We start from the raw sequence: 20,624 nt of genomic DNA, 5'->3' as shown, positions 1-20,624 counted from the left end.
TTCAGCAAGGAAATGGTGACTGTAAGATTGAAATGCAGAATTGAATGATGCATTTTGAACAGCATCGAATGGATTCTACCTTTGTTTCCGAAATTAAACACGAATGTAGATATTCCTGGTTCATAGCCGCGTCTAAGGATCGGATGTAATAACAGCCTGGCGAGGCATATAATGGTATAATGGGGAAGAAAATGGCGTGTAACCGTGCGATAATTTTTGCATGAGAACGAGGAAGCGTGCGAACCCTGTCGTGGGATGACAAATAAGTCGTGCGAAATCCGCGCATGCCGGAAACGCTCGCATTTAATTAACTGAGGAGGCGCTGTTAATAGAGAAGAGAGAGCGAAAAAAAAGAAAGAATCAAGAAAAAATGAAATAGGAGTCGCGGGCTGCCGGAAGAACAGGCAGGAATGGTAGTTGAGACGTTTACTTGGAAGCGTAATTGACACAAAGTTGGTTAATTGTTCCATTACCCGCATAGCAACAAGAACACAAGGGGATTTCTTTCACAGGGGATTGAAAAATGAGGAACGTGTAATCCATTACGCTGACAGATGTTGCGGGTTACTTTAACTGGGGGAATTATAATTAATTTTAAAGTAGTATAAGCAAGTCGGCGGATTCCGTGTCGAGTAATTGGATTCCTTTGAATAATTCAAGAACAACTGAATGAGAGAGCTACTTTCGTTCCAGGCTTCTAAAGGTACGTGTCCAAGTTGTGGACCACGTGTCCGGAGTCCAAGAGTCCAAGATCCGTGGATTTTGGATCCTCGAATCAAAAGCCTACGCATTTCTACCCCAAAGTCCAAAATCCATACATCCAAAGTCCACAGGAAGTCTGGGAGTCCAAAATCCGTAGATCCAAAATCTATAAATGTTAAGCCTGGAAGTCCAAAATCAATAGATCCAAGATCCACAAATTAATGTCCACGTATACAAGGCATACACATTGTTAATTAAAAATTCCAAAAGCTCTTAGGTTCAAGATCCATGGATTAAACTTCACGTGTGCACAGTCTACACGTTATACTTTGAAAATGTCAAAATTAATATTATTTAAAATTCACACATATACGAAGTCGGATCCAAATCGGTAAGTCCAAAGCCAGTTATTCAAAGGTTCCATAAATACAAAGTCAACGTGTTTAGAGTCCACAGATTCAAATTTCGCGCAGTAATTCTCATGGATTCGAAATCTAAACATTGTAAGTCCAGAGTCCCGAGTCCAAAGTCCACAGATTCCAAATTCGCGTGGGGAGTCCGATGCATCCCAAATCTAAATGTCATAAGCCGATAGACCAAGTCCATAGGTTCAAATTTCGTGTGGTAAATCCGACTACTCCGAAATCTAAACATTGTAAGTCCAGAGTCCCAAGTCCAAAGTCCATGGATTACATATTTGCGTAAATCAAATGTAAATCCCACGGATCCGACATCTGAACATTGTAAGTCCATATACCACAGTTCACTGATACAAATTTCGCGCGGTAAATCTTACAGATCCGAACTCTAAACAATAAATCCAAAGTCCGAAGTCCATAGTGTTTAAAGAACAGGTATCTAGAAACTACTACGTTAAAATTTAAACTCGAAAGCTCTCTAATTCACGTCCCTAAAATCCACACAGTCAAAGTTCCTAGGATCCCAAGCTCCACGCATCTAGAGTCCCCACCACCTTCATCTTTAGGACCCAAACCTCGCTACTTCGATCCAACGGAGGCTCCGAAGAACCCAATCCCTCGTCTCTCGAATCACTTAGCCATAACTCAAGTATACCATCAGATACGTCATAAAATCTACACGCGGAGAGTAGGCAAGCCGATTATTTAGAGGCTAAAACGGCGCGGCGTCGCTTTTCCTTTCACCCGTGCGCGGATTTTGGGGCCACGTTGTCTTTTACTTTCTACGCTACCGGCGACAGTGTAATTGTTCGTGCGTTCGAAAAATCCTACCACCGGCCCAATACATAGCTCCGTTTTTACGGATTAATGACACGGTGGAACGAGAGTCCGAACGGTCCAAGATTACAGGCCTAGGACGCTTGACCATCAGAAAACAAACCTGCAAACATCTGTTTCATCGATGCCAGCTACATTGTGTACATAAAGCCTCGCAATACCGACATGACGAAACGATTTTTATAATGATCCTGCGCGAGAGAAAGAATCCTCGAGTCCCTTTTCTCCTCTCCTCGAGGAGCACGCGACTCAAAGGAGGCACGGAAATCGTTTCACTGGCGTTTCGTTAAAATTGAATTCCACGTCTCTTTGTCCTCTCTCCTCTCCTCTCCTCCACTGTCCCGTTTTCATTTCGTTAGTCATTCAACGCGAGTATCTACAGCAGGGTTTCTCAACCATTTTTGGGACTTATGACTACTTTCTGGACATCGGTATGCTCTTTCGTTTCTTTGTCCTACTTTTTTCGTGTTATTCAAGAATTGGGATTCATAAAAAGAAGACTTGACATGTTTTTCAGTTTATATTCAGGTGTTGGACACAGTGGGAGTCCGTGTGGGCCCAATTGAGAAACCTGGAGCATAGTCTGTGACTTACAGAATTTCTCGGTCGTGTAATTTGGAAATAACAAATCTTGTCAAGAGAAAAAGAATTTTATTTAATAGGGGAAGATTAACACTGCACCTACCCAGGGTTCAAATGGTGATTTTTTAATTATTTATTGAAAATTATGCATTCGACTTTGTCACTCTGCTCATTTGTCTCTGCAATTTTTAATACAGGTATCATGTTTCATTTTTGGGAAACTATTTCTTACTTCATTTCTTCGACTACTATTCACTTGACTGGCCATGGTAGGTTTAGTGTTAATATCGTGTGATATTGTTCACAAAAATATCAATATTTCAATTATAATCAGACGAAGTAATAACCTATGCACTTAAAATTCTACAAAAACAAAGTCTGCAATAACACCAGCTGTTTTATTTTATTTTATTCTTACAGAAGATTAGCATAAAAATTTAAATACAACTATCAAGAAACACTGGGAACATATCACACGACTAACCGGCCATCACGGAGCACGAGCATCTTACAGCTTACCACAGATTATAATACATCATGACGTGAAAGTACGTGAAGTTTGTATGAAAGGATGAGTGCGGCAAGTATGTATGAAATTATTATGCGAGTGACTTTAGGCTAAAGTTGTTGTTATGGAAGCAGGTACGCGTGTAATGAACGTAGTCTGGTATGACCTAGGTATTTTAGCATACTCTATGGTCGAAGAGAGAACGAGGTAGAGAGGGCGTGTTAGATTAGTATAATATAATACAAAGCAAAAATTGAGAGAAGAAGTCTATCTGAACTAGCGTTCTATTTGAAAGAGAAAGAGAAAAGAGATATAGTATATTCCTACATTATACGTTATAATTCACACACAATTTTCCGTGGTTTAATAAAAATTTTGTGCAATTTATCGATATATTTATAGGGTAATAGCAATAGCAATGAGAAGGCGTTACGAGGCATTGGTCCTCTGGAAAGAAGAACAGGAAGCGATCTGAGTAGGTGCAAAGAAGCGAAAAAATTGCGGAGGAGGCGTCTATACAAAGAGAAAGCTGGAGTGGACGAAAAAAGGAATCGTCCCGGCGATATTTCCAACGAAGAGTGGATGACGAGCAGAGAGATTCGATCGGTCCGATTAATAAGGATCGCGTGAAAGTGCTGTTAAAACTCGGTTTTCTTCTCGAATTAATCGCATTAGCTGGGTAATTCCTGCGATTGCGGATGATCGGTTTTTTTTGCAGGAATACCGAGGAGTTATGCGCGCCGAAAGAGGAAGCGCGCGTGAATCGGATTGAAAGTCGAGGATCGAGATCGAAGCGAGACGGGAAACGATTTGCGTGTCGAAATGGATGCGAGAAAACGTGTCAAGCAATGGCTACGGTGATGACTTTGCATAATAAAATGCGCGAATGATTGCGAATTAATGGATATTTACACGTGGAACTGCGAGTGTCGGAATGTTATCGAAGATTTACTTAAAATGCAAATTAATTGAAAGGCGAAAGGAAGGAAAAGCGGAGAAAGAGTTCACGCTTCATATGGGATCGATAAATTTTAACCCCATAGCGAGTAGGTTCGAAAAATTTGTGTCAACGGTACTGTACACAGAATATGAGAAGAGAATTCCAAGATTATATTGGCAAAATTAGAAAGTACTTCGACTTATCGTAGATACGAGCCGTGGTGGCGCTAGTGAGTTACATGCCTTAAGACAAAAGTCCAAGTGTTAAATTTTAGTTAATTACTTGATAAATACATGTACAATAATTAAGATAAAACAGTTGGAATATCGTTTAAATTATCCTGACGTCTCGAAAGAATTTATTATTGAAAACTCAAAAAATAATTTTACATAATTATTTAAAGTAATAATTCTGAGATTTATTTTCTAAAAATTTGCCACAAAATAATAGAGTAAACGCCCATGTCATTTTGCAACCACCATCATAATTAAATTACGAACGCAATTAGTATGCGTGCACTATACTGTGATATATATAAATACCAAGAATTCCGTTGAAATTAAAAGCCAAATAAAAACTTCCCGACTAAGTGAATTTCCTTGTACCACAATGCACCAATACTTTGTACATCCACGGTATATTACACTCAACATGCACCCTCTTTAAACTCCATCCGACCAAGAGTATCCACATACCAACCCCAGAAGACAAGCTCCCCCCTCAGAAATCTCCCTCGAATCACGCCCATTGCCATCATAAATTAAAACCAGTCCATCGAGAACCCCTCTCGAATAATGAAACTCTCAGCACCCTTCGAATCCACCCTCTCGACCAACCCCATCCGTTAAAAAGACCAATTCTCCCCATCTGCGCCAGCCCGCCAGGCATCCCCGGTACCCTGAGTAACCCAAACTCGACTTCCTCGGCAAAAGACCGCTATCATCCGAGTCGTACCAACCTCTCCTTCCCCGCGACGCACAAATCTAGGCACTGCACAATGGCGTCCCTTAGTGGAGCCCAAAATGGACACCTTTACTCCGCGGTCGGTTAATCGTCGACAGAGTACCGGCGCTAGGGAACAGTTAGACATTTGAGGACCGGCTGAGAGCCTCGAGGAAAGGACGAAGAGGACCCCCGACAGGGCGACAAGGATCCCAAGGCAGGGAGAAGAGAGGGGGGGCTAAGAGACGAGTCCCGAAGCACGTAAATAGACAGCGAGGATGCGGAGGCGTGTGAACCGGGCTTTAGAGGCCCACGTGGCTGAAGAGGTGGGTGTGTCTCAGCTTCCGCATACTCCACGGTCAACACGTTATCTTCCTCGCGAAGACCAGCGTGTCCCCGTCACGCTTAATAGAAATTTTAATCAGTGTTCGTCCCCTCTGATCATTCCTAAAGCATCCAGAGTCAATGGGACACTTATTTATTTATTACCAGCGATGTCCCTAGTACCTAGTCCCAAGATTCTAGTAAGAGACTATCCAGTGAACAACAAAACTGAATGTATAATAGGTTAATATTTAAGCAGCAACAATTTTATGAAGAGAAATCGTGAATTAAAATGAAATTTGTGAGACAAATACTAAGGGCAAAGCCTGCACTTTTACACCCCTAATTTAATTCCTACTTAGAAATTTTGGAAGAAGAAAATAAAGACAGTTCTTCATTTAGAAAATTGTAAAAATTCAAAAAGATCAGGCATCTAGAATCTACTATGTTAAAATTTTAATTGGACACATCCCCAATCTACTCTCCTAAAATTCACAATAGTCAAAGTCCCTAGATTCCAAGCTCCACGCATCTAGAGTCCCCCACCTACATCCCCAGGACCCAAACAAACCCCACTACACTGATCGATCGGGAAAGCTCCAATCCCTCGTTTCTCGGATCATTTAGTCATTCATAGAAATTCACAGAAATACATACAGCAATGTACTAAATTTTTACGAATTAAATAATAATTTCTGCGGAAATTGGATGACCTGAGAACACTGACAGGCGAATGACGAAATGGGCAGAGACCAATTGGGTTAACACGGACCAGGTGACCGTGCAAATTATACGGACATTAAGGGAGAAGATAAGGACACCCGGACAGGCCACCTTTACGTGGTGTTTACGACGTGGAAAGAAAATGGCGCGTGACCAGCGCGGCGGTGACCGTTTGGGAGCAGGTTAACTATAGAAAACCGAGTCGTTAACCGAAACAATCAGGCAAACGGCACGATAAATAAGAAAGCGGGCGAGTAAGTGCGGGAAAAAGCGTAATTGTCGGACTTACCAGGAAGCGTGAGGCCGCACGTGAGAACGTGTTCCGGTATGTCGTGAATGGTCCTGGGCGCTACCACGTCGTCCACTCTCTTTTTCGTTCCTGAAACAGGAGACAACGGGGATCTCGTTACTCCCGCATCCTTTACGAATCCGATCCCCGGGGCTCGCGTTTGCATCTCAATCGACGAACGGAATCGTATACCAAGCAGATTTCGGTAATCCGATATAACGGCGTGCAGGAGGTTTGCGTAAAGTGTCCCTTCGTGACAGTTGCACAAATATGACCGCGATCCACCCGTGAAAGGATATCGGGTGACTTTTCCCAACCCCGATTCAAAAACCGGAGGAAGCGTTCCGCGACCCGAGCGCTGCTCCCAATGCCAACTGACCTATCGCAAAACCCGTAACGAACGCCACTCGTTCCCCAGGTGTATACCTGTCCCCGGGGCACCGCGAAATTCGCGCACAGGATTTCGTCGCGTTGTCACGTAATTAGATCCTTCCGGGGATCTACGTCGAGAGAGCTGGATTTGATTCGTTTCATCCATTTTTTGGCCTCACCCCTTTAGTGACGAATTATTCTTAATTTAACGTAACAGTGATTCCAAAACAATAATATTTGACGATTTTTCTTTCCTTTTATTGAAGAATTTTTATAATGAAGAGTTCTCTAAGTTATTCTGATTTTATTTTCACTTATAATAATCGCCATTTTTAAAAAACTAGACGTACACATATGTACCTATGATTATGAAAGTGGTCTAAGTCATAGACTTAAGAGGAACAATTTTATTATTTATTTCGTGTTGCATTTATTTATATTGCGATGAAATACATTTATTTTCTACAAAACAGTGAAGAATTGAATCGTTAGATTGAGTTTGTAGCTTTATCGTAATTAATTTTATAATTTATCACGTATCTAACACTAGAACTACCGATCTTTAATGGGTACCTAACTATAACGTGCACAGATTATAGTAATTTCAGTGGTTACGATGAATATGAGTGAACATATTGATTACAGGTCTTTCTTAATATGACTTGATACCAATTTTATTCTTAAAGCAGGTGTATGTGTGAGGTGATTGCAAAAAGGAAAATTCTGGGACCAGTCATTTTCACTGGGTTAGCAGTTCTAGTGTTAAAAGCCGAAGCTTTTAATCTTTCAGAGGCAAATATAAGCGACTTGGACCACTTTCATAATCATAGGCACATATGTACCAGTATCCCTGAAGTAGTTAATTCCAAAATCTTGGCCAACGACGAAGTTAGCTCTGTACAGTCAGCTTAGAAACTGAATACCATAAGAACAATAAAAAGAGTTCTCTCAAATATTGGAAAATTAATTATTCCTTTACCTGAACACTATTGTCATAAATTAATTATAATATAAATTATCTCGAATACCAGAGATCTTACTGCATGAAGCAACACGAAGTTTGCTACTCTCACGACGGACTTTAGAAAGAAAATAAAAGAGAAAAGGAAAGGAAATGGAAATATCCCCAGAAAGGAACATCCCCATCACGTTCGCCGATTTGACTCGAGAACCTAACCCTAAACCCCTAACGTCACGTTCGTGGGTTCGCTGATTTGCCTCGAACCTAACCCCCAATCTCACCTCTCAACCCCTGCCTGCCACCTTTCGACTTCGAGTGGCAATCGAAGTCGAAGCACGCAACTTTTCGCATCAGAATGACCATTCCGCGGGTCTGGATGCACTTTCTATCGCGCGACGTGGACAAATTAATTGCAGGCAATTAAGACGGCCGTGGCACTGCGCCGCGGCCACGGTTTATGGTTTATTGTGGCTGGCTTCACGGCTAAACACGGCGCGGCAAAAATTCCCTAGGAAAGTACCGCTACGCCGCGCAGCGGCGAGATTCGAATCGCGGAATGGGAATAGGAACGAAACGAACATCGCGGCGATGATTTAAGCATCCCGGAATTGTTTATGGACCGGCGAATTGCTATTGAATTTCGATGCTGATATTTTATTGTGCTTCGTGATCGCAAGCCCGATAAATTGTTTTTCGGAGGGGGAAGGTTCTGATCCTTGGCCGGCTATCTCGCGGCCCGTTCTCCCTATTTTTACGCGAGTCACGGAGAAATTGTGGAGTAAATTAGATACCGTTTTTACGCTATATCCTTCGTTCGTGTGACTTTTGATTATGTGTTTCTCGAATGATACATTGGGTTTGGGAAAGAGAAGGCTCTGGCTAGCTAGCTCATAGCAGGTCTGGGGAATTTTACACGTGCACGGAGAAATTCTGAAGTATATCCTGCGCCGTATTTTATTCTACCATTTTCCTAGAAGGTATTTTTAAATATTCATAAAGATCCGGATTTCTCGACTGCCTATTTTATTATACACAATTAGATAGGTTAGGTACCAAGTCCACACCAAGAAAAAATCTCATTGCAAATAACAGAAAAGAATTGAAAAATTTTCATCCTCAAATGCAACGAGTATCATGCATATACCCTCCTCCAAAAAATTATTATCAAGAAATTATGATACTAATCTCAAAATCAATTTTGAAAATACCTTTACTAATTCATTCATTTTACGAGCCTCAAATTGTTATAAAATTTGTATAATAAAAATTCATTAGAAAATATTTATTTTATTTTTCAATCACCGTTATGGAAATCAACACAGATTCGTTGAGCGTTCACGGAAAATTCGCAAGAAAGAAAAAGGGGGTAGAAAACAGGTAAATACCTTTGAGCGGAAATGCATTCCTAGATCCAGCTGCTAAGTGCACAGACACCAAAGGACTGAGTCCTAATCGGGGCCCAAGTTTCCGCGATATCAAATCATCCGCTTCCCGTGATTCCCCTAATCTAACGTTTCGCACGATTGCGAAACGACCACGTAAATTTCAACGGTCGATCTTGTTACGCGGAGGCGTTAATTGCGCGATAACGAGGCTGCTGGTTTCGCGAGACAATGGGGCCGCTGCATCGCGGAGGGCCACTCGCGGCAGGGCCGGTAAACAAAGGGGACTGGCGATAAGGGGCGCGGCAGGGATCCCGCTGCTTATCAATGACTTATCATCCACGATTTCGTGGAACTCGTCCATCATTATTACCAACTGTCTCGCGCAATCTTTCCTCCATTCTAGAGCTTATCTCCCTGCTCTGCGAGAGTGTCAGAGAAACGAGGGGCCCGGAGAGTGAATGGGTTCGATGAATGAGGGAAACTATGGAAAAATAGAATATCAGAGGAGGATGATAGAAGAGAAGAATAAACTATAATTCCTTATAATCTTGGTGTCTTTAGAGTTTCGAAGCGTGAAAATTTTGGTAAATTTAAGAAGCGGATTAAATAAAATAAAATGTATAGTGAGATCGAAAAATCGATCGAAGTATTTGGAATTTACGATTACAAATTGCATATTATTGTATAGTATTTCGTAACAACGTGTGCATATAAGACAGTGCACTGTTGAACCAACTAATATTCGCTATCGGTAGCACACGAGAATCCTATTTCAAATATCTCATTTCATCGATTTCCGCGTGCATACTGCTCCATTCATAATTCAACAATCCCTAAACTACGCAACAACGCGACACCCTGTAGCAAATTCCAAGTATCCCAATATATTTCGCCTCTCGTCATCATAACCTCCAAAAAACGCGAGAAAGGAACGGAAAAATACCGAAAAGCCATGAGAAAGTCACGATCCTCCGTGACAGATCTTACCAAACGATTATGATCCGCGGAATTGATGGAACTGCCGTGAAAAAAGCCATTCATGGTGGTATCCTTTCGCCAGGTGGCAGCGCGAGGCGACGAGGATCGTAAAACAGAAAGTCGCGAAAGGACGGAAAAAATCGGCAAGCTCGTAAGACGATCGTGGCTGAAAGTGAAATGGGAAAACAAGCCGGGGAAAAGAGAAAGGGCGAGAAAAGCAGGCGCACGCGATTCAGATGATCGGGCCGACATGTCGTCGATTAGAGGCTGAACATCCTAATTCATACCGAGGCGCCGATCACTAGATCTATCGAACGAACGCTTTCCAGTGGTAAATCGCGAGGAATCGCGTTCGCAACGTGTAATCGACGATCGTGATCGGAATCATCGAGCTGCACGATCGTCGAACAGGTGTCGAGAAGCTGGGGTTGCACGCACGCGAGAAAAATTGTACGAGGCGTGTTCGACAGGTTAGAATCTGCTGGGACGCGGCGAGGAAAAGATGGTGACCGCGCAGAGGGCGCCACAGCTGCGCCGCCATCGCTGTCCAACGCCGCTTCAACTGCGCAGTAATCATCGGTGCACTCGATGAAAGTTTTATACGATTTTTACATCGATGATAATAATTCTCCGGCTCATTTACCGTTTGTATGTTTCTCGATCGTTTAATGAGTCCGCCTGTGCCGCCATTATTAAGCGTTTATAAGGCACTTAAGGGGTCGTTGATTGTGAGAACGCGAAAACAATATAATCGCGACATTTATGGTCGCTGTTGTGTCATAATGTAATTAAATATTTCCAGACTATTAACCTTTTGCACTCGAGAGCAAGCCTGAATGGCCGCTTATTTTTACGAACGGCGAGTAAGCGGCGACAATAACCGTCGTTGTGTAACAGTACATAAAATATCGGAATAAAACAGCTCGGCGCGTCCGTTTATAAAGCGTTTCTTGTTATTCTATTGTAAAAAAGTAATAAACTTTCTACTCATCTGCAGAGAAAAGGAAGAAAAAGAACGAGAAGCATGGAATCGTTTATGCGCAACAAGATAGCGATATGTTTAATATGGATTCAATCCCAGTTTGAATTTCGCGCCAAATTGCTCGGCGATTAGTTGGTGGTAATCTAATTAGCATCTACAAATTTTCTCCGAGGATAGATATGCAAATTACACTCGAGGCGATTGGGTTCGCCGCATGGGTTAGGGAACCCTAGGTTGCGAGTACGACACGCGCGCATGCGCGCACGCAGACGGGACCAGGCGTCGCGTGGGTCAACGATCGTTCGGTTTTCCGGGCGATCGCGTAGTTCGTGCCGATTGCGCGACGTCACGCGAAGGAAACAGCTGACGCGCATGCGCGCGACGCCAGCGCCCCTCGAGATACCCAACGGTTTCGAGGGTGAGACTTCCTGAAGGAAACGGGCCTCGAGCACGCGATCTTCGCTATGAACGCGATGCTTCGTGATGGGATCGATTGTTCTTGGAGAGAATGGATTCGTGACCGACATTCCTCGGCTAGGAATTTGGAGATTTTATTCGAACTATTTCTCGGAGAAGTTTATCGATTTAATTCAGGCAATTTGGAATATTTTTAACTTTTAATGACGACCATGAGGATTTCAAGATTAGGCTATTCGAAATTTAGGATCTTTCAAATATCAAATACTAGGATATTTGAATTTATTAAATGGCGAATGATGGAGGATCTGATGATTTGAAATTTCGAATTATCGCAATATGAAATGCTTCAAATTTTGAATCTCCCGGGATGTTTAAAGCATGATAATCTCCAAGATTTGTAAAATTAAAGAAATTTTAAATTTAAAACTCCAGCAATTCCAAAAATTCTCTCAAGCTTCGAATTCCGAATGAAAAGACAAGGAAAAGCCTCTAATGCAACTGAAACAAACGACAAAGTCCAAGCACAGAGTCATCTGAACTTCATTTAAGCGGAGTGACGTAGAAAATGGCGGCGCATTTAACAACGGTAATAAACGAGGTTTCTCTGTGCGGGACGGGGACGAATTAGCAACGGCGACGAAGGGAATCAGGAAGTTCACGGTGGATGCATGCGGATGAGGTTCGCGTAGCCGAGCTTCCTCCTCTCGGATCTGCCCGGGATCATTGACATAATGATCTGAATGGAAGGGTGGGGGAGGACAAGAGAGGGAAAGGGGAATGCACGGGGGACGATCGAGGTCGCTGATACGCAATCGGACGCCGCTGCACACGGTGTCTTCGCGGATGCAGCTGCTGCCGCTGCTGTGTTCATAGAAACGAGACCGAAGCCTGATTCCGCAGGAAGCTTTTATCGCCTCCGTGCAACAGCGCCGCGAGAACAGCTGAATTCGATAAACGGTAGAACGGAATCGGAATGAGTCCATCGGTGACTTTGATGGAAACGGTCATAGACGGCTTGAGAAGCACATAGACGCGTCACTAGACCTGACAGATCTAGCTTGCCATTCGCTACCTCGCTCCGGTATCGTTTCCAATTTTGTTCCTTAATTTTAACATCAATGAAGTTGAACTGGAAGAATTGAAGCAATGGCTACCCTTGAATTTAATGAGTAAAGAAAATACAGGAACTATACCCTAACTTCAGTATCATGATGATTAACAAAGGCTACCAATACGACCACCAATGATGGATGAAATATCAATAACAATAAGAACAATTTAGTATTTAATTAAACAAATGATCAAACACTAATATTAAGTTTAAATATAATTAATTTATCACAATCACATGCTCACACCTCTTTTCACTATTAAAACTCAATTGCAACTGACCTATGCCCACTCTCTCTCGTTTGTTCCTTCTACTTTCATACATTACATGACATACACAATTCACACACACCTCAATCATTACATGCACACTCATTATCACGATAACCTGAATCCATTGGCATCCCATGCACACTTGCCCTACTCATCCCTTTCTTCTTACAAACATCGCTCTCATTATCACGATAACCTGAATCCATTGGCATCCCATGCACACTTGCCCTACTCATCCCTTTCTTACAAACATCGCTTCTTTATTACATCAACACATATATATTCAAAATCTATGTTAACCATTACCACACTAACGACCCATACTATCTAAATAACATAACCTAATCAACCCATACTACATCTACATTTCCAAAATTCACTCACAACACAAGTACACCCCCATCCTCATCCAACATCAAATTCCACCACAAATGATCCCTTCACCGGCACCCAACAGCACCCAAGAGTCATCGCACATGAAACAAACCACAACCAACCGATAACCCTGATCGAGTGAGGATCCGCAAGACACCTCTAAGCTTTCTTCTCACCAGTGTACCCGAGTCAAGACGGTGACCATCCTCAGGCTACTCGGTGTCAACGAAGACCCAAAAGGAATCGCAGCAACTGCGGGGATTCGTGGGTTTCCGCGAACGGAGCGTAACGATCAGGTGGACCTAATCGCTTCATTTCACGGCACTTTGTTCGGTCGTGCTACCGGTTCGCCTGGGATCAGGTCAATCAGGGCCAAGATTGGTCGGAGGAACGAAACGGCTTCGTTCCGCGTGCCCGTGGCCACCGTCGAATTTAGGTTAATGCACGTTAATGCATCAAAGCTGGAACCGGTTTTTCACGGGTGTCGTACCACCGACCCGCGTCGATCCCGTGCGTCCCGTTTCGTTGCAGTCATTTGTAGTCGTTACGTATTAATCACGTGTGGCCGTTGTTCGCGGTGAACGGGGTCCCGGCCCGCAATTTCGTATGCCTTGATCCGACGACAATGGGCCAGTTGAAGAGCGGCCGATTGAAAGGTTGCGTTAATTCGGGATTGTGCGCCTCTTTCTCCGCGTCCTCTTTCTCTCCTTTCTTATTCCTTTTCTCCTGGCCTCTCCTCGAAGATCGCAGGTTTGGTAGGAATAGGTTAGGTTCGGGCTCCGGGTTTGAATTAATTTAAATTCGAAATGAGATTCCTCGCGACAGCTGGCCAGTCTGTGTTTACGATAGGGACCAGAACAGCTGCTTATAACGTAATTATGGGGTAACATCTGCCATCTTTGCCCGTGTCGAGGCTAACGTCGCATCCTTTGACTTATTTGCAAACGTTATTCGCCTTTGTTGGGCAAGATTTAATTGGTGCTTGACCAGTGTTTGGGATATTTTTACAGATACTAATGGGAGTATCGCAATTTCAGGTTTAGGATTAAGCAGTAACTCTAGATGTGTGTTCGGGATAATGATGGACAGCTGGAATAACGGTCTTTAATTATCCATGGGGAACATATGGACTTAAAGACAGCTGATCGACAGGATTTTTTCGATTTTCTGCATTGGATAATGCTCTGCTTTCGTATTATAAAAGTATTCTATACGACTCTACAATTTTATTATTATTATAGTAATTCTTTTCTCCTGTCTTGTTTTACTGGAATTCTAACCTCTGAATGAGAGACAGTTTTCTGAATTTTTTGAATTCACTAATGCACTATTTTTATTTATTAAAAAGCTCTCATAAGACTCCCTATTCTTCTAGCACATTATAACAAATTTTACTATTATTATATTAATACTTCCCCCTTCTGTTATTATTTTATACTGAAAAAAATTTGGCATACTCTTCAATCATGTGCCGATGAGTGAGAAAAAGGCTGCATTAAAAACTCCCATAATTTCTCCGAGAAAAATTACCGAAAAGATACTCCTATTCTAACCTCTAATAACATCCAAAATTCTACTAAAAATTACACTAAACATGCACTGCAAAATTTTTAAAAACCTCGAACTCTATTTCCCAAGCACCCTGTACATGCACTCAAATACCAGAAAATAAAATATACCTAAAAATCCGAAAACAATTCTTTAGTTTTTCAACCGTGATCGAAGAATTTGAAGAGCGAAATAAATTTGTATCGGCAAATAATTTGGGACCAATTACTCGCAAGACCCACATAAAGACCGAAGAATGACCATCGATGAAAAGAATAAATTTAAATTAAAAAGAAACCACGGGAAGGCTGCGAACGAGCACGATTTTCCAAAGCGTAAATCGCGCGTTCGACCGCGGCCATTCGCGCGCGGGATTTTTCAAATTCCGCGGGTTTACGAGCGGGCCGTGCCGCGGAATAATTCGCGTCGATTAAGCGCGAAACGCGGCGGCGAGAAACGGCCACTTAAGCTCGCTGCAGCTTTCCCGGTGTAACATTACCGCAAATAACTTGTTTCGCGCGAGTGAGAGCCCGGGAAAAATTCGCGACCGTTCGCGAAACACGCCGGAGCCGACAGTTTCGCGCAACTGGAGCAGAAATCGTTGGGAAGCGTTGCAAAAATCAACCATGCGAATTTTATTCGCACTGTCTTCGCGAATTGCACGTTTCCGCGACGAACAGCGACAGGAATATCGAAAATGATCATTTTTCAAAATATTTAATTGCATTTTCATTCACGGTGAATCTATCAGGATATGCAAATGATTTGCCTAATGGTTTTCATATTTCAAATTAAAAATTTGATGCAAATTATATTTCAAATTAAAATTTCATGCAAATGGCTTTTATATTTAAAATTAAAAATTTTGCATTAGCCTGTACTTGCAATTTTTATTTCAACGCGTTGACTGCCACGCAAATTTTCTACGAAGTCAATTTCATTTAATCATGTTATATTATTAAAAACTTTATTTATAGTATATAGTAATAATTAAAAAATGTTTGTTTTTTTTTTTAAAAAAAAAAAAAAGAAAAACATGTTACGAATTATTTCGTAGTTGGCCTGTAGGATTGTTTTAAAAATGATCACAAACCATAAAAATGTTATCTGCATGAATAAACTTGTATAAACTTTTTCCTTTTGAATTATACTACAATTATACTACGGGTTTCCTCGTAGCTGTAGAAATATAGGTAATAATGAAGGTACGAGATAATTCATAGTAGGCATCTTAGGCAAGTAAACAACCTACGAGATATCTCGTAGTTGGCAGTCAACGTGTTAACCCTTTGCACTCGAAAGGCGACCCGCGGTCACCATTTCATAAATTTTGGAAGACCGATACTAATTAATATATCAAATTTAAGATAATGTAACAGTGTTGGAAGTATCGAAATCAATTAATTTTATGCGGTAATTATTATACGATTCTTTATTTACTGCTTAAAAAAGTATCGTCAATTTTATAGCAGAGAATCTTTGAATTTTTACTCCTCTTTAGCCAAAAAATCGTCGAGTGCAAAGGGTTAATGTAGGTATGATTAATTTTCTGATATATACCCCCTTCGTGTACTATTTTTTGAAATATTTCTTAAAGGTAAGAAGCTCAAAGTTGGACTAGCAGTGACTATGTCAATTGGCCTAAATGGTCAACGCAAAAATTTCCCATAAACGACACGAGTTATACTATCGAATTATACTAAATAGATTTCAGCTGTGAAGTATTTTACATCCGACTTTCGACGGTAATGTGGAACCACGGGGTGGATTGGGTAAACCAAGTCCGCCATCTTGCGGTCGATTTCTCACGAGCTAATAAAGCATCGACAGGTATTTCACACTTTCGGATAGTCGATGCATTATGAAAATAACAGGGTCGTTTAACCACGAGCGTGAAGTTTAAACGAGAAACTATTCTGTTTCAATTAATCCAATTGCCAGTGTCGTAAAATAAAACGGGAAACCGCAGGTGGGAACGGTCTAGTGCGTCAAATCTCGGGCAATTTCGCTCTCGTTACGTGCATTTCCTTCTCGGCTCTGTGCCCACGGTACAGGCCGAACCGGAACCGAGGAAAACCGGGAATCTGGGTTAACTCTTTGGGCCTAGGTGGGTGAGGAACTGTCCCACGTTTTGCTTAGCTTTCCATGCGTGGTAAAATATATTTTAAGCCACCTCGAATAGTTGAGCAATGCGTTAAATAATCGAAAGGAACGATTCTTGTAGAAATCACTATTGCTTTATTAACCCTTTGCCTAAGCAAGAGGTGAGCCTAAGTCAACTCAAATCTTTTGATTTGTTTAACCAAATTTTGAAGATCCATGTTAATTAATATATCAAATCTAAAATAACCTAAGATTGCATGGAATGTCGAAATAAAATAATTTTAAGTCTTAATTTATACCCGATTCCTTATTTTGGGCAGAAAGTCTTTGAATTGTTATTTCTCTGTGACGAAAATAATCACTGAGTGCAAAGGGTTGATTATAAACAAGTCTATTTATTCATAAATATATCTGTTTTACACGTGACTGTTCTCTTACTTCGTTACAAGTCCCCTATTTGGTCATATATATTGTTATAGATAGTAGTTAGCTTAAACACCCATAAGATGGCGACACAAGTCGGAATTTAGACAGAATACAAATGTATATACTACATGTATACTCAACAATTCTATTCATTTATATTAAAAAGAATTCTGTGTAATTTGAGAGTTTATTATTTTTCAAATCGTGTGCCTCAAAGAGTTAACACTATTTGATTCTACGACAGGTTAGAATACACGTGGCGTTGGCATAGGACAGTGACGACGAACCTATAACCAGTGTCATGGTCTTGAATGAACCAATGGTCTGTTTTAATTATTTTCCAAAATGAAAGAAAAATATTTTAACCCTTTGCACTCGAAGATTTTTCCGTCACAAAGAAATAGCAATTCGAAAATTTATTAGTGTCAGCTATATTTCGTGGAGCTCAAGACAATTCGTCTTCTTCGAACGTGGTGAAGAGAAGCTGGGAGGTTGGATACCTCTGGTCTAGGGTGCGTGACTCCGCGATGAAAACCGATCGGCGCCGGTCCCGACGAAACTCTGTTCATTAGCATAAAGTCTTATGCGACGAGACGATCGCCGCGATTGACTCGTAACCGAAGGTTGATTGCATCTGCACTCGCTTTACGGCCCGTCGTTTGCAATTTAAACGCTTCCATTCGCTTCCTCTTCACGGCCACGCTCTACACACTTCGTCACAAAAACGCGCCATTTTGCTATCGAAATTCGTAAAAGGGAGATCTGGAGGACGAGGTATGAGAAACGAAATAGATATCAGACAGGAGTCGAGATTTCCAAACTACAGAATCATTGAATGGTTTATCTACTTTCGTCCTGTTTCGAGGATCCTTATCACCTTAAACTCCAATTTCGTTGACAGAAAATGGGCATTGAAAAATGGCTACGGCAAGACTGAATAATATAAAACAAAATTAACTTTTAAGAACTTAGAAAAATTTTAATAGACTCACGAAAAAAGAAAATAAAAAAGATCATGTCTAATATTCCTCAGTTGTTCAGTGGCCACCATGTATAAATAAATATCATAACCTCTTCAGGGACGAATTTTTTAAAATGGAAAGAACCTATTTAATTTTTCTTTTATTATTTCTTCGTCATTTCATATCGATAAAAATTCGCTATAATTATTTGACGAGGATTCTTTTCTATTGCTGAGTGATTCTATTATGAATAGTTCTCCAACTGATTCCAATTTTTCTTTTCACTTATAACAATCATAAATAATTAAAGTTACACATACGTGTGAGTACCCCTGAAGAGATTAATTGATAGGACAAAAATTCAAAACCCGCTATCCCGTTGCAAAAAAAAACAAAAAAGAATAGCAATGGTACAAAATGGAGTAGCAAAAGCGCAGGAGTACTTCCGCAACTCGTCCAGCCACCAATGTTCCACCAAACGCTCCACATAAACACTATCATTCCCACGCTGTGGATAGGTAAAAGAAGACGAGGATAGACCAAATTAAAATACCTGGAGTGAAAGACTCCCTAGAGCAGAGATCGACGAGCCCGTGCGACGAAGAAACGTGTACACACATATCGGATGCAAATTGAAGAAACGGAACACCAAACATATGGCATTCGATCAACACTCAGCACCCTGTGTCATTACGATCCACTCAGCTCCAACTGTCTATCCCCTTTTTTCCATAATCCGAGTCTACCGTCGATGTAACGTCCATCCACGTCACGTTACATCGCATTCTAGCAGATCAGTGACCCCGGGTGTCCTGATCACCCGGGTCTCAGCACGCGAGGACGTCGCGAGCATTTATTTCGGGGCCCCGGGGGCTTCGTTACGGCCGATTTCAGTTCGCGAATAGAATTTGCACGCGAAACGATTCGGCAATTACGCGAGCTGGCGCACGTACGCGTACGTGGGTAGGTCGTTTGGGTATTCAGGGAACTCGGAGTAACGCGCTGGGTCCCTGGCAGATAGGAGTCCCACTCTGGAGGATCGTTTCCAGTTTCCATTTGCGAGACGACCACTTCCGCCAGCAGCCAGTCGCACAAGATTTCAGTAACTTCGAATGGAAAACACGCGGGATAATGGCCAACTGCATCGTTCACGGATATATCGGTCAGGTTCGAGGAAGTGTCCGCTGACGTGACTGCAAGCGGACTGATCTAGAATTCCTGACGCCTGCTACCAGCTCCGGGAGAGACATAATGAATCGCGTTTGTGAGAATGCGCATCGGATTTGCTTGTTCTGGCTGATGAACCGTTGGAGAAAGATATGTACATTAATTTGGTTAATTGCTGTGTAAGGTTGTTACGAAGTTAGGGTTATGACGATCTCTATATGGAGAATTGTGGACACTTTCGTGAGACCATCGTGATAGAAATTAAATATGTAAGATACTGAGGACTAATGAACTAATTCCTCACAGGTTTTGATGATGACTTTGATATATACTATTAAATTCGACGTGTTAGTATTATGAGGCTATAGTTATAACGATTTCGACGTGAAGATGACTTTTGTGAGAATTAATGAACTAATTTTTCACTAGTTTTGACGATAAGTTTGAAATATACTACAAATATCGACATTTCTATTATAAAGACACGCGAAGAAAATTTATCCTCAAGAATTAACCCTTTGTCTTTAAAAATTTCTTTACCAATATCGATGGGAAACCAAATTCACGTAAGTTCTAAATAAATAAATAAATAAATACGCGGTCGTGAAAGAATGTACAGAATATCCCAACGCTTTCGTCCACGCGTAGTAACCAACTGCGTAACTCACTCGCGCCCTCTGGGGCGGCCGGCTGGAACCCTCGACTAACCTCAATCGCGCCACACGATGTAACCCGACACGAACAGCGGATAGGTTCCACACGATGTACCACGAACCCAACAAGGACGCTAGAGACGCATCGAGATGCGTAGTCGCTAATCGACTGCAGCACCTCTATTGATTTTTCATTTCCCGGGCAATTCGATTATCCCGACGGCAGAATTGGATTAATTCGGGCCCTTAATTCCCTCGCTCGCAAGAATCGAGTTAGATGGCTTGATTCCGCGCACTCGCTATCCGCCCCTGCGCGGGCGTATTAAGTGTCCAGAACATTAAGGACAAAGGCGCATCTCCACTGAATGACGCCGTTCCACGGTTTGCGCCGCGACGACCGATCGAAACGCGAGATAACCGCGAAATTCGTGACGTCGGAACGAACCCGTGGTTATGCCGGACTGCAACCAAACGAATAAATACCCTCGAATTACACGGGCCATTACTCTATGAGTTTATTTGCCAGCCACCGCGGATCCCATAGGACGCGGGTAGAACAACGGGGCGGAAGGCCATTACACGCTTCCTTCAATTAGGAGAGAAACCCCTGGCACTCGGCCGAGTCACCAGGCCGTTGCGAGGA

At 41.9% G+C, this 20,624-nt stretch overlaps 1 protein-coding gene across 1 annotated transcript in view; it reads right to left on the bottom strand.

The window, feature by feature from the left end:
• LOC108546051 (uncharacterized) overlaps positions 1 to 20,624 on the bottom strand; it is a 536,976-nt gene that overhangs the window by 215,564 nt on the left and 300,788 nt on the right. Inside the window, exon 6 of the mRNA XM_017897970.1 lies at positions 6,267 to 6,356. Coding sequence (XP_017753459.1) covers positions 6,267 to 6,356 — 90 coding nt within the window. The remainder of the gene's footprint in view (positions 1 to 6,266; positions 6,357 to 20,624) is intronic.

Source organism: Eufriesea mexicana, unplaced genomic scaffold (genome assembly GCF_001483705.2).
Source record: "Eufriesea mexicana isolate 0111107269 unplaced genomic scaffold, ASM148370v2 scaffold571, whole genome shotgun sequence".
Taxonomy (NCBI): domain Eukaryota; kingdom Metazoa; phylum Arthropoda; class Insecta; order Hymenoptera; family Apidae; genus Eufriesea; species Eufriesea mexicana.
The sequence above is the reverse complement of the archived record's forward strand: the minus strand, read 5'-3'. Positions and strand labels throughout refer to the sequence as shown.